General features: G+C 34.4%; 2 protein-coding genes across 2 annotated transcripts; both read right to left on the bottom strand.

Annotated features, from left to right (window-relative positions):
• Window positions 1-1429: 1429 nt before the first annotated feature.
• On the bottom strand, window positions 1430-2443 carry LOC110092416 (ribonuclease Y). The gene is made up of 2 exons (XM_020816946.2): window positions 2284-2443; window positions 1430-1780 (listed from the first exon to the last, which is right to left on the bottom strand). Exons 1-2 carry the CDS (start codon window positions 2380-2382, stop codon window positions 1577-1579), a joined length of 303 nt encoding a protein of 100 aa, XP_020672605.1. The 5' UTR covers window positions 2383-2443; the 3' UTR covers window positions 1430-1576.
• A 7287-nt stretch (window positions 2444-9730) lies between these two features.
• LOC110092406 (protein NRT1/ PTR FAMILY 5.8) lies at window positions 9731-13448 on the bottom strand. The gene is made up of 4 exons (XM_020816933.2): window positions 13156-13448; window positions 12853-13073; window positions 11289-11770; window positions 9731-10952 (listed from the first exon to the last, which is right to left on the bottom strand). Exons 1-4 carry the CDS (start codon window positions 13223-13225, stop codon window positions 10103-10105), a joined length of 1623 nt encoding a protein of 540 aa, XP_020672592.1. The 5' UTR covers window positions 13226-13448; the 3' UTR covers window positions 9731-10102.
• Window positions 13449-14022: the final 574 nt, after the last annotated feature.

Genomic DNA, 14022 nt, shown 5'->3' with positions numbered 1-14022 from the left:
CCATCTCCAAAATGCTATAGGTTTACAATCATTAACAACCCCTCACCAATCTTGCACCAACTCATCTTTCCAAACGAAAACTGAGGGGACCAAAGGTATATTAGAAAACATCTACACTAACCACAAGTTCTAGGAATTATTTAGCTCCAACGCACCATCACAAGTGGTAGGGCACTTCAAGAAAATAAGATAAGCTTTATAAAGTGATTATGCAACTTTTTGAAAAGTTCATTTGGACCATAAATAGATTTAAAGATTCTTTCAATGGAACCTATAGAAACATAAAGGAAACTTCAATAATTCAGAATAAGTGAATTGGTGCAGAATCAAACCGGACTTATGAAGTAGATGGATCTTAAAGAACTTTAGATTTCACTTTCATAATTGAATGAATGGTTTCCTCCTCTTGAAAATATCAAGAGGATTTTAAATATAATTAATTATTTATGTCACATTAATAATGATTGTGATGTGATTTATAATATTATGAATTTGTTAATGCATCAATAATTACTACTACATTATTTTATGTTTTGGCTTTGTTATATGTTTGTTATAGATATGTATTCATTATTTAAGTCATATAATGATTGTTATAATATTTTTTTATAAGTTTTATCACAAGTAAAAAATTCTAAGATAAATGATTATAGTCCAATTAATGATTAAAATACCTATTCTTAGTTTTAACTTCATCCACCCAACCAAAAACCATGAAAAATTCAACCCATCTCCCTAAAAAAGAATTTAAACATACTTCCACCGTATCAAAGTGTTTACAAGTCCAATGATTCCTGCCTTTGTAATTACAATCCTCCTGATAACTATGTCGTAGATAAAACAATCTGGCGGTTAAAAGCCAGTATGACCGTCAATGGTTTATTGCCGGCGGTTATTTGACCTCCGGAAAAGCCACAGATATTTAGTGAATTTCCTGTAATGTTGGCCAAATAGGTTTTACCTTTCTTAGCCAAACCAAGACAATCTTTACACCAATCCATCTCTCCAAACTCAAGCCTAAGATTCCTAAGGTATGTTAAAAAATATTTACAGTAACTAAAGCCCTTTGAAGCATTCAATTCCAATGCTCCATGAGAGCACCTATGCTTTGGAGTTACAAGTGTGGGGTGTGTCAAAGTGATCATTAAGGAGAGTCATTAGAACAAGCTTGAAGTTTTGTAAAGACTAAAAAACCATTCAAAGGGTAATTGGTAATTACTGTTATTTTTAACAACGCATCTAATTTTCAGCTTCAAAGAAGCAATTTTTGAAGGAAAAAAAAAGTAAATCATATATTTCCTTTTTTTTGCAAAATTATTTCTAGCAGATGTTCCCATGCATCTTACTGATCAATGAAATCAGCAATTAGTTCGTATGGATTGACCAACCATTACTTTCAACAACAGTACCTCTCTCAAATCGAGATAAATGCCCAAAAAATGATTATTTTTTGCTTCAACTTAAGAAGTTGAATCCAAAATTAAAGCTTCTTCATTATCTAACCAGTTTTCAAAGTTGCAGGATTGGTTCTACACAGTTTTATTCATATGGAATTGCAGGAAATAAGAAAAAAATATCAATCACGATCAGATTTTCCCTTCTCAACTTTCTCTTTTAGATACTCCTTACCGGCTTTACTCTCACCAACAAGAGATTCCTTTGTATCCTTTGCAGCCTCCTTGAGTGACTCCGCCTTCTGCTTTGCTTGCCTAAGAAATTCCTCAGCTGTAGACCTCGCCTTGTCCACAATCTCCCGAGAGTCATCATCTTGTGTTGAATACTGAGAATAATTAATAATATCACTACTGTGCTATTGAAGAATCAATACAAATATTGATTAAAATTTTATGAAACAAAAGGGGCTGTTTGATCAGATGGAGGATTTCGCTCAAAAAGAATCAAGTAAAATCTGCAAATTCAGACTAAATAAATTTTAAGATATTCAAAATCTGTAAATTATTTGAATATTTATCATAGGATTTCAGATCTGTAAGTTAAGAAATTTTGGGCTTAGAAGATTAATAAGTAGTCTAACTATGAATTTTAAGCTCTCAATTTATGAGAGGAGAAATCCTTAGATCTGTTGAACACTGAATGTTGAGAGAAAACAAATCCTTCAATTAACAGATAAGATTTAACAAAATATTATAGCATATAGTCTACAGAATCTTATCTGCAGGATTGAAGGAAATCTTAGCTTAAATCCTGCCTAAAATAGGAAGCCAAACAACCACAAAAATATATTTGGAAAAAAAAAAGGATTTGACTATGTAAATAGCTTACCCTTTGAGCTAAAGCTGTGCCGGAAAGGAAGGATGGAGGCAGTGCAAGTTTCGCCAGGCCTGGAGACGACCGGCCAGGAACAGTGAAGAGCTTCTTCATCTATCAACAATGTCTGGTTCTGGTTACAGGATTGAAGCAGAAGGAATTTGTTATTCGATTGTCGATAAAGAAATAAAAGAATTAGGATATTGGGTGCCACGTGGAGAGTATGATGCTCAGCATCGACACGTGTGTTTATTTGGGCCCAATGGGCAACGTGGAACGCATGCAGTAGGGGAGTGGATAAGCTCAAAGAATATTTCAATAAAAAAACATCTTATAATATTCTAAAGAAGACATAAATCAGGTGAATGCTTAATAAAAAATAAGCAATGCTAATTATAAAAGCTAGAAAATGAGTAATTTTTACGACACTAAATTTTTTTTCATTTATATATTTCATATCTAAATGAATTATGCCGAAGTTCTTCTTGTTGATAAGACTAGAGAGGGAGTTGAAGGCAAAGTTGAATTATGGAGGTCAACCTTAGAGTCTAAAGGTTTTCGCTAGAGTAGATTTAAAACGGAATATATAGAGTGTAATTTTAGTAGTAATAGACCTAGTGAGGGGATTGTGACTTGAGTAGAGGTATTAGATTTGACTTATGTTAAAAAGGTAGGGGTAGACCTAAAAAGACTTGGTTAGAAAATATTAGGAATGACCTTTCTTTATTAGATTTAAACGAGAATTTAACTTTTAATATGAAACAATAGAGAAAAATGATTCATGTAGCCGACCCCACATAGTGGGATAAAGGCTTGATGTTGTTGTTGTTGTATATATTTCATATATAAGGCTTGATGTTGTTGTTGTTGTTGTATATATTTCATATATAATTACTGAAATGTAACGCTACATATTGATTTGATAAAATAAACAAGAAACATTAAAATTGTTGATTCATAATTTTTATTATTATTTTTTTAAATATGATGATTTAATTTGTTTGAGATGATAAAATAAATATGAATAAAATCTTTATCATGTGTGGCTGAATGATAAAATTATTAAATCGTTATTTAATAATTTAAGTTTATTTTGATTAACGCCTAACATTCTTCTTATAATGATAATGATCATCATTAAGATTAATAATGATATGTCAAGAATAAAAATAGAAAAGAATTGCATATTGACAACAAGATTTATATTATTCAATTTTAATTAAATAAAAATCTCGGTGGTTAAAGAAAATTAAGAAAAATTGATATTAGAGAAGAGAGAATTTGATCCGCTATAAAAGACAAAATTCATTATCGTAATATGCAAAATAAAAGAAGGCATAATATTTCCCAATTTTTAGGAACTTCGATGCTTACATAAAGAAAGAGCTCCACTATTAACCTTACATGCATGATTATCTTACATGAAGCTTTATTCACACTATTGACTTGTAACTGTCGATTTACTCTCATTAGGGGTGCAAACGAGTCGAGTCTAGCTTGAGCCGAAGGCTGTTCGAGCTTAGCTCGTTAACTGTGCTGACGGGTTGAGCTCGAGCCCGACTCGAGTCAAGAACTCGATCTTGAGCTCAACTTGTTTGTCCGATTCCAGGCTCGTTTTGGTCTCATTAACTCGAGCTCGAATTGTGAGCTCGAGCTCGGCTCAAGTGAAAGCTCGATTATAAGCTCGAATTGACAAGTTAAATATTCACCATAAAAAAAGAGCATGATAAGTTACTTTAAAAATAATAATGTTGTCATTTAGAAAATATCTAATATAAAACAACAACAACAACAACCACTCATTTAGACATTATCTAATATAAAGCCATAAGGATATCATATAACTAAAAATAATAACTTGAAAGTTATGAATCCACAAAGATCTCAAATAGTCAATATTGTAAGTTCAAATTACAAATTTTTCAAAGCATAATCATAAATAATGCCTCAAACAGCTCTTAAAACTATATAGTGCGATCAAATTATAAGTTTCTCATGTCTTGTTCCTCTTCGTCTACCTGCAAAGCTGCAATTGATAATATCTAATTAGAAACCTTGGTAAGAAGAAATAAAACAAGATAATTTATAGTAGAAAAAATACCAAAAAGGTAAATATAAATGAGGTTTACCTAATCACTTTGGTTATTCACTTCATATCTATTTGTGCATACTAACTGTTTCCAAAAAGCCATAAAATTTAGCCAAAATGCAAATCACATAAAACAAGTTTCATATCAACTTTGAATAAGCAATGAACAATAAATGGATCATCAACACCAAAAGCCTACACTTATAACAAGTTTAATATCAATTTTAACTAACATCATAATTCATAACTTTATCAAGAGAACGAAGGCTCAGGAGAGAGGAGTAGCAACAATCAAAACTTTCCCTGATTGCGAGAACTACCATCACAAGAAGAACAAGGTTGCAAAAAATCATCGGCCAAGGGGAAAGAGGGATACTACCCCAACATCATTGCCCCAACGAAATTGAGCCACAAAAAAACCTGGGCAAAATCTCATCTCCATAAAAAACCAATCATTAACCCAGAAAAAGAAATCCAACCTTTTAAACTCAAAGAGATCAAGTAGGTATAACTTCACGGTCAAGCCGTAGCAGGATAAATCACAGAGCTGTCGAATAAGAACAGCACATGAGAATACTGAAGGAATGTTCCACCAAAACATCAAAGGAGGAGTAATACTAAAGTCATACTGAAAAGTGAAACTGTTGCCTTTCATGACTTGAAAACTAACTAACAGTAACTTGAAACAAAATATTACAATACATCTGATTTATCATTTACCAGGAATTTTACTCGTGATAATCATTTTCAAGTACAAGGAATTGGTATTTCGATTTCATCGTCATCATCCTCTTCCTATAAATAGTTGCATGTATATCGTTTATAAAATAAACATTAAACGAATTACATAAGCATTAAAAAATGAATACCTTTATTCTTCCCTTCAAACCATAGTGAACACAAATCCAATTCAACCCACATATCAATGCCTAAACCATTTCAATTCCCAATTTAGAACGATATATATCAACCACTCACTCACCTACTGAGAATGTGGATTAATAAGCAACTGTGCTGATAGGAATACCTAATCTCTCCACCGCCAATCTTGATAATAAATGGCCTGTGCTCTGCAGAGTTTGAACCCCGCCCACTTTGAACGCATGTCGTGTATGTGCTTCGATCATCACATCTAGTTCCTAAATCCAACGATTCTAGAATGTTGCGCAAGCCAAATACTCAAGTCTCATCCTCTTCCTCAAAAGGACTTGAATTGACATCACTTGAATTACAAAATGCCTCCTAAATTCTTATAATAATACAATGACTTTAACATTACCTCGATATTGATAGTGCTAATATTAAATATCAATCAAAGGGGTTAAAATCTCAAAACCAGTAAAATTTGAATTCTTAAAATAAAAAATCTATCCTAAAAAAACTTAAAAATAAAACACATCCACCTCCCGCAACTTTTTGTCGGGGTGATAATTTTCAAATTAATCTCAACTCATAAAGAACGAATGTCATGTCGGTTGTATCACTAAGATTCATCCTCAAATAATCTCTTACTAATAAGGATGTGACGTGTGTCCTCTGATCGGATGATTTTGCGGTAAAATGACACCATTATTTTAGATCATTATTAAAGTACGTATGTTCTCTAATTGAGTCAAACCCTTGAGTAATGAATAATAAGGTATATTTAATATGTATAAAACCCTATTTTAGCTAATATGGATTCAGATCTATCCCCTTAGACTAACACTACCCTAGGTCTATAAGGCATTCTTGGACAAAGCAACCCATAACTTCTGATACTATACCTTTATCAAGTTGGATCAACTACCTCCTTTGACTAAGTAGACCATGGACCATGACAACCGGACCATGGGATACTGATCGAGCTCATCTTCATTTCTCCCAGCACCTATTTTAAGTTAATGGTGATAAACTTTAAGTCTCAAACTATATAATTTATATCCAAAATTCAAACCCTAAATATATTACTATTATACATAGGATTTATAACCTATGCAATTAACCTCTTTAACAACTAGCCTTAATTGAAAGTTATCTCTTGTTATCAGAAGTGGTAATTAACTATAGAGGATTGCGCCTATAGGAAACCTAATTAAACTTAGATCATAAAGTCTTCATAAATGAGGGCAAAATCTCTTGGTAGTGTCTTTTCTAAAACACAATCTGCCTTCTGAAAATTCACATGGAACATAATCTCATTAAAACTCTCTTTCATCATAAACAAAAAGAAAAGAGCAGGCGTGGGGAGGCCGGGTGTGGAATTTTTGGAGCACACACACACATGCACCTATGAAATCGAAAATCCTCTAATGAAAGCCTAGTTGCAAAGAAACTATATGGGTGAGGAACAAGTAATATATAATAATCTCTAAAATAATATGAATTATAATGCTATAAAGATATTTATGGAGCATTCGATCTTGAAAGGGGAAGCTTTAAAGAAGAGATAACTTCTTATAGTTGAGGTTCTCTTGAATACAACTAAAAATGGGAAGACATGTAAGGCCTTTTCATATGTGATAAGTCACAAAAAATTTGTCTTGATCAGGCACAAATCTTGAAACATATATGAATTGATATTTTTCTAATTTAAATTGGGACAATCCAAACTCTAATTTCAGCAAGTTTATAATTAAATTAAGCATTTTAAAGAGACGAACCCAACGACACCAAAATCGGTCTAATCCAAACCCAAATGAGTCCAAATCAAGAAACCAAAATATTTTTAAAAAGTTTAAAGTATTAATTGAATGATCCAATGATTAACAAATTTGGCATGCTTATAATAGAATTGAGTGGCTCAACGAGACAAATCCAACGAGCCCAAGATCTCTTACTTCTGATTAAGACATTTAAATATTGAATGATTGCTTTATGATTGAGGGAATTGATATAGGCCGTCCGATGCAGCACTCCCAATCTGCCCTGGATATTATCTAAATTATTAAAGCATGCCACACAAAATCTATAAATAGACCATTCACTTTCTACATGAGGTGGACCTTTTGGTTGGAGATTATAGAAAGTTTTAAGGCTTCAAGGATCCTTGTGTTCTACCCATCACCACTGCAAGAGACTTTCGTCGACTATCGTTAAACTATAACTTGATCGTTGACTGCCGCCAGACCAGAGCTCGACCGACGACCATAGCCAGACCACAGCCCTACTGCTGACCATCGCTGGACCACCTCCCAACAATCAACAGTTTCCCCCGCCAACCGTCACTAGACCACCGTCTTTATGCCAACCATCGATCGACCATTGCTCATCCGCCAACCGTCGTTAGGCCACTGCCCATCCAACTGCTGACTGTAATCTTACTGATCACCCTCGCCTGCTGACTACAGTCCCTTCGAACACCATCACCTGCCAACTGCAATTAGGCTGACCACCGTCTGCTGACTACGGTACCTTCTACCACTGTCGCCCGCCGACTACAGACCCTCCAACCACCATTACCCGCAGACTAAAGTCACACCGACCAATGTCATCTGCCAACTACAGTCCCTACAACTACTATCGCCCGCCGACTATGATCACACAAGTGGAGATCGAGGAGATCGTATGGTTGATGTTGAAAAGAGCTACAAAAAAAGGCGATCAATGCATATTTTAGAATGATGATTATGATGTACAATGATGATGAAAATGACAACGATGATAAGTAGTTGTAAAAAAACTGAGTTCTTTTAATGAATACAAGCAAGTGGACTATCATTATTATTGTGACATGAAATATTCATTGTGATAGAGTGAAATAAAGTTTAGTATCATAATTTTATATGAAGATCTAACACACATACATATAAAGAGTAGGGTGTAGCATTCATAGAAGACATCAAAAATTACTACAATTGGACAGCTCCAAATGCTTGTAAGGATGAAAATCCTGAAAAAGGGGAAAAACCAAGGGGTGTGGCCTAATTGAAGTGATTCCACTAGTATTGGTGGGTTATTATAAATGATGCCCTTGCTCGGGGGAGGGCGTTGAGTTACTGCATATAATACATAGTTGGAGAATGGCATGATAGCTACTCTTAAGAGAGTGTTGGCTTGTTCGTTTGATCATTAGGATTTTAGTGGTTCTGAAGTTGGATCGGACTGGCCACCAGACCGGTTCACGATAGAACCGGTTGAACCGGCCAGTCCGGTTTTCAAAACCTTGGTCAGCAGGTGATGGTTGTTAGAGAGATCGTAGTTGTTAGGCGATGGTGATCGGAGGGACCATAGTCAACAGGCGACAGTGGTCGGAATGACCATAGTCAATGGGAGACGGTGGTCAGCAAGAAATCCAATAGTGGTAGAGCTGGATGGAAGGAGCAAGAGAGCTCTTAAGTTTTGTCCCTTTCTCCCTCCCCCATCATGTAAAGAATGAGGGGTTATTTATAGTTTTCTAGGAGTAACATGGCTAGTAAATATGGAGAAGATCAAGGGAAGTTTGGTAGTGTTCCATCAGACGGTTGGTATTAGTTCCATTGATCATATATCAAGCATTTAAGTGCTTTAATGATGTTAGAATTCAACAATCTTGGGCTTGTTGGATTCATCTCATCGGGCCGCTCGATTTGACTATAAGTATGTCATATTTGGATATTATTTGGTCATCCAATTAGTACTTTGAAGCTTCTATTTGTGTTTTGGTTGTTTGATTTTGGCTCATTTGGGCTCTGATTGAGCTGAATTTGGTGTTGCTGGATTCGTCTCTTTGAGATGATTAATTTGACTATAAGTTTGCAGAAATTGGAGTTCAAATGATTATAATTTAATTTTTTAGGCTTTTGACTGATATTCACATCAATATTCGTGTCCAATCAAGATGATTTTTTGATGACATATTGTCGTTGCAAATATTCCAAGACGCAACAATTATAAATTTTGAACTAAACTATTTCTATCTTTATAACTAAAACAACTTTATCTTTGCATAAGTTTGTTTATGAAATGAAAACCTAACTATATATTTGCATCAGCATGTTTGTGAAATGAAAATCAAATGGATATGACTGAGTAATAATTCGATTTGAATCTTGCATTGAATTGTATGGTTGAGAATTCGTCTGAAATTGTTCATCATGTAGAACTGAATAAAATGTGTACATGATTGTTTGAAATTGCAGCTGTACAAATTGGAAAATGTAGCAACAAATATGGCACTGGTGGTAAATTAAGAACCGCCTGAAACTAAGTAGATCAACCTCTTTGCAACAAGTTCTCGTTGCAAGTGATATTTGCAACCGAATAGATTGGTTTTGTAAAGCTAGTATCCGTTACAATTTGGTCTTTCTGACTAAATTTGCGATGGATATAACTATCACAAATTACAATTTTTCTCCAGTGCAAGTTAGAAGTTATGGATTGCTTTTCAAAACAACCAAATGAACCACTTTAAACTAAGAAAAAACAAATAAAAGTACAAGAACTTAAACTAAGCAACACAACTGCTCATCCCCTATCTCCTTCAGAAGCAATGGCAGCCTTCTAATACAGTCAAATCAGCCTAAAATGGAAAAAATATACACAAGCATTTAGGTCGTTTTGGGACGGCTTTCTTATTGTTTCCTAAAGCAGTTTTTAGTACAAAAATTAAAACTTTTGTACTAGAAAACTGCTTTAAGAAGTAATAAAAAAGCCGTTCCAAACGAAACTTTAATCAAATAGATCAGATATCTATCTTTGCTCATCTTGTATCTCTTTCAGAGGAAGAAGCACTCTCAAAGAATCAAAGCTTTATGCACTTATGAGACAGAACAGAATTGCTGCTAATCATTCTGTATCTCCGTTAGAAGCATCAGCAGAAGTTCCATCACCGTAATATTTACACACAGAAGCAAACATGAAGAAGCTCAAAGAGGCCAGCAAAGCAAGAAGCCAGTAGTAATTGTAAAGCTTAGCTTCCCTCATATTGTTCGAGAACCAACTCGAATCCTTCCCAGAATTAGTAGTGAACATTTCCACCATTGATATCAGCAGCGCACTCACAAAGCTTCCCACACCGAACACGCTGAGATAGAGTCCAATCCCTATTGTTCTCATAGTCTTCGGCACTTGGCTGTAGAAAAATTCCTGCATCCCAACCACTGTAAATATATCAGAAACTCCTAATAGAATGTATTGTGGCAGCAGCCAAAAAATGTTCAGCTGCTTCTTCATTGAATCTGGTTCTTCAAATGGTCCTTCTCTCTTTGAAATTTCGAGCCTTTTCATCTCAACAAAAGCAGCCACCACCATGGCAACAATTGAAAGAAGCATACCGATTCCAATCCTTTGAAGCACAGTAATGCCTTTATCATTTCGTGTTATCAAGCGAGATAAGGGGATTATGAGTTTATCATATAGAGGCATCAGCATTACAATTGATATAGTTATTGCACTCTGAAGCATTGCAGGAGGGATTACAATGCTCCTGCCAATGTTGTGTTTCATTACCATGCCTTGATTTGTGAAAAATGTAGCTGGTTGCTGAAATATTACTGCAAACATAAGAAGCACTATCCATATTGGCAGTAGCTTTAGAATCATTTTTGCAATGCCTGGAGATTTGTCGATAGATAGAACAAATGCATCTGATGTTTTTGAATCTTCAAAGTCTTCTCGAAGCGATTTCTGTTGTAATCTACACAGAGAGAACATGTATCAAATATAAAGCTTGGTAAAGGTCAAATTGTTTTGAATGTTTGTGGAGTGCGATAACTACTAAGGATTAAGTACTCGTTCTTCCATTGAAATTCTTAAACTCCAATCTCAGAGCTCAACTTTTGAGTTTGAGATTCTTGGAATGTTTTCACTCTACATGTGTATCTTTGAGGAATTTTTCAACGGGGTAGTTAAAGAGAATCATAACTATGTCAGATGCACTAATTAGCAAAGAATTTAAGCTAGAAGATGGAATATAATGGCTTTCTTAAATAATTTGATGTGATTTTAGAAGAAAATCCAAGATAAAACTTACTCGAGCTCAACAAACTCATCATTTTGTGAAGGTAAGGAGATGTTTGGAGAAACAAATTTTGAAAAATACGCCATTGCAGCTTTGATGATGCCATCAAGCGATTTTTTCTGAACTTTGGTCTGTTTGTGGACATAAAAACGAGAGCCACACAAGAAAAATGTCACAGATAAAGCCATGGCTACTGCAGGGATAGAAAAGCCGAGACCCCAGCCAAAATTGTCTTGGATATAAGACATGGTTGAATTCCCTAAGAGGCTCCCTGTGCATATGCCAAAGTACCACCATTGAAAGAATGAGCTCTTCTTGTTGGCCTTCTCCTCTTCTCTGCAATCCTCATCAAGCTCCAATTGGTCAGCTCCAAATGCTTGTAAGGATGGATTATATCCACTTTGGCCTATTGAGATCAAGTAGAGTGGAAGAAACAGTGTATAGATTGGCATCCATGCATCTAATAATGCCCATGACGTCAATCCCACAAGTCCCTAAAAAATAATATAATAAATGAAAAAAATGTAAAGCACAAGGCCGTAGCTCTAAAGATAGTGCACTAGTAGCAATTCTGTTTGAAAAATTAGATAATAATTTTCTTACAATTATCATACCTTAAAATTTTATTTACAAACATCTATTTTTTTAAAAAAAAATTAAATAATAAAAACTTATAATCAAATAAAAACATGACAATGATTTAAAACATAAAATAATAAACACTTAACTAGACTCCGGGCCTCTCCAACCTAAAAACTCAATTTTCACTCCAAAATACAGTGATACATCAAAATGAAGTTACTCGTCTCCAATCAAACTCTATTTTCTAACAAAAAAAAAGAATATTTTGTGTATATTCTTTCTCATGCTTTTTTCTAAACCTAATTTTTGGAATTAAAAAAAAAAAACGTGTGAACACTACGTTGCACTATTCACCCTCACGCGAATGGCGTTTTATTTGGCGATCGAATGGAGCAAACCAGTGACACCAAACAAGTGTTAGGCGTACGGCTGGAGACGCTCTCAAAAGCTTTTCGTTACTCATTGCCCATTATACAAAATAAAATTATGATACATCAAGGTTTGAAAAAGCAACTCATTACCAATACTTGAATAAACAAATCACTTTCATAGCAAAAAATAACAAGAAGTTAGCTAAGTGCTAATTCCCAGCTTCTTCGCAATTGGCTTACACCAAATTCTATTGGCAATCGAGGTCTTATTCCCCTCAAGAGATCAGATCAAACTTTACCCACCAATCCATTTCTAAGTGATTTCTTGATAGTTAGGAAAATAAAAATTATGTAGCTTGTGCATAATCTAGCCAAAGCATAGTAGATTACATAAGGATTATGAGACAATTCATCAAATTTTCATTTTTCTTACCGCAGACTCCTTAGATAGCTCTCTGTCTCTGCTAATTTTCACACAATATATCAATCCTGCATGAACTTTTTCTTACAAATGAAACAATTCAACTCATACAAAATAATTCATAGCATAAGTTAAAACAGATTTGTCTCTCAAATCGACTATAAAAAAAATGTCTGAGAGATATTATTATATAAACCCTCACCACAATGTAAAGCAGGGAAGATGAAGTGATAGTCGAATATCTATCCCAGTAAGCATCCACAAGCACCGAGCTGATAAGAGGAAGCATAGACGTCACTCCATTCCAGCTGCTCACAGTCTTCGCCGCCGCCGAGGCGCTCATCTTGACATTGCCGCCGGTGAGGTAAGTCACTAGGTTGGATGAAACCCCCTTGTAAGCAAACCTCTCCACACTCGCAACCACTGTTCAACAAAGAAAACTTCATCAATCCATTCAATACAGAAAGAAATATAAAAGGTTAATAGGATTGAGAACTCTTAGTACCAATGACAAGAATACATGGCTTGCTGAGTCCTTGAGAAGCCATTGCTGCCTCCTTCTTCTCCTCCTCCATCAAAGGTGGCTCCTTTCTTCCCTTAATAAGAAGTTATGGTGGGATTCTGCTTGCTTAGTGGGATAGCCACCAGGGTTTTTGTGTTGTTGGAAGGCAATGAGAAAGGAAAAGAGGTGTTTTTTACAAGTCCTTTCTCTATTTGTTTGGAGCTTTTGAAGGAGTAGTGGAAAGGATGGTTCATGCGCATGGGACCTCCTTCTCTTTGAAGACTAAATCAAAGTGTAAGAAGGCTTTTTATCTCTGAAGGCTAAATCAAAGAATTGTAAAGGCAGAAGAGATGAGAGAGAACCGTAGAGAGCAATGCTGGCTTCGTGGTTTTTCCATTGATTCATCGAACTTCCCAACCAAAAAAAGTGCCGCTTTTTTTTAAGCTGTGGAATTATTAATTTTGCTGATATTATTGAAATTATTATATTACCATATAAATGCTGCCATATATCTAATATTTATAGTAAAAAATTTATAATATTTATTTAATTTTTATTGCTTTATTTGCTTGTTTATATATAAACTTTTTTTTTATCATTATAGATGAGATTTATTTTAAAAAAAGGGTAAATTTTTTATTTATTTTAATTTAAGTGTAATATTTGATTAGAACATATTATACATATTTCAACATAAATATAATAATCATAATATTTATTATGCTAAAATTAAAATTAATATATGCTACTATTAGGTGATTTCTTTCATAGATTAAGGGCCTGTTTATTTGAGACAATTTATTTTGCTTCTTTGATCTTCATGTCGCAACCATATTTTTGTTTGGCTACTATTTTATCATTGGTTCCGAG

The sequence above is a fragment of the Dendrobium catenatum genome, unplaced genomic scaffold (assembly GCF_001605985.2).
Source record: "Dendrobium catenatum unplaced genomic scaffold, ASM160598v2 fragScaff_scaffold_72, whole genome shotgun sequence".
In the NCBI taxonomy this organism is placed as follows: Eukaryota; Viridiplantae; Streptophyta; class Magnoliopsida; order Asparagales; family Orchidaceae; genus Dendrobium; species Dendrobium catenatum.
Note: the sequence above shows the minus strand (reverse complement) of the source record. Positions and strands in the feature narration are given on the sequence as shown.

Excerpts from the sequence above, each read along its gene's own strand:
- LOC110092416 (XM_020816946.2), bottom strand. The coding sequence starts at position 2,382 with ATGAAGAAGCTCTTCACTGTTCCTGGCCGGTCGTCTCCAGGCCTGGCG. Across the intron at positions 1,781-2,283 it reads GCACAGCTTTAGCTCAAAGG|TATTCAACACAAGATGATGA; the intron begins GTAAGCTATTTA and ends AATTATTCTCAG.
- LOC110092406 (XM_020816933.2), bottom strand. The coding sequence starts at position 13,225 with ATGGAGGAGGAGAAGAAGGAGGCAGCAATGGCTTCTCAAGGACTCAGC. Across the intron at positions 13,074-13,155 it reads GCCATGTATTCTTGTCATTG|TGGTTGCGAGTGTGGAGAGG; the intron begins GTACTAAGAGTT and ends TTTGTTGAACAG. Across the intron at positions 11,771-12,852 it reads CTTCCCTGCTTTACATTGTG|GGACTTGTGGGATTGACGTC; the intron begins GTGAGGGTTTAT and ends ATTATTTTTTAG.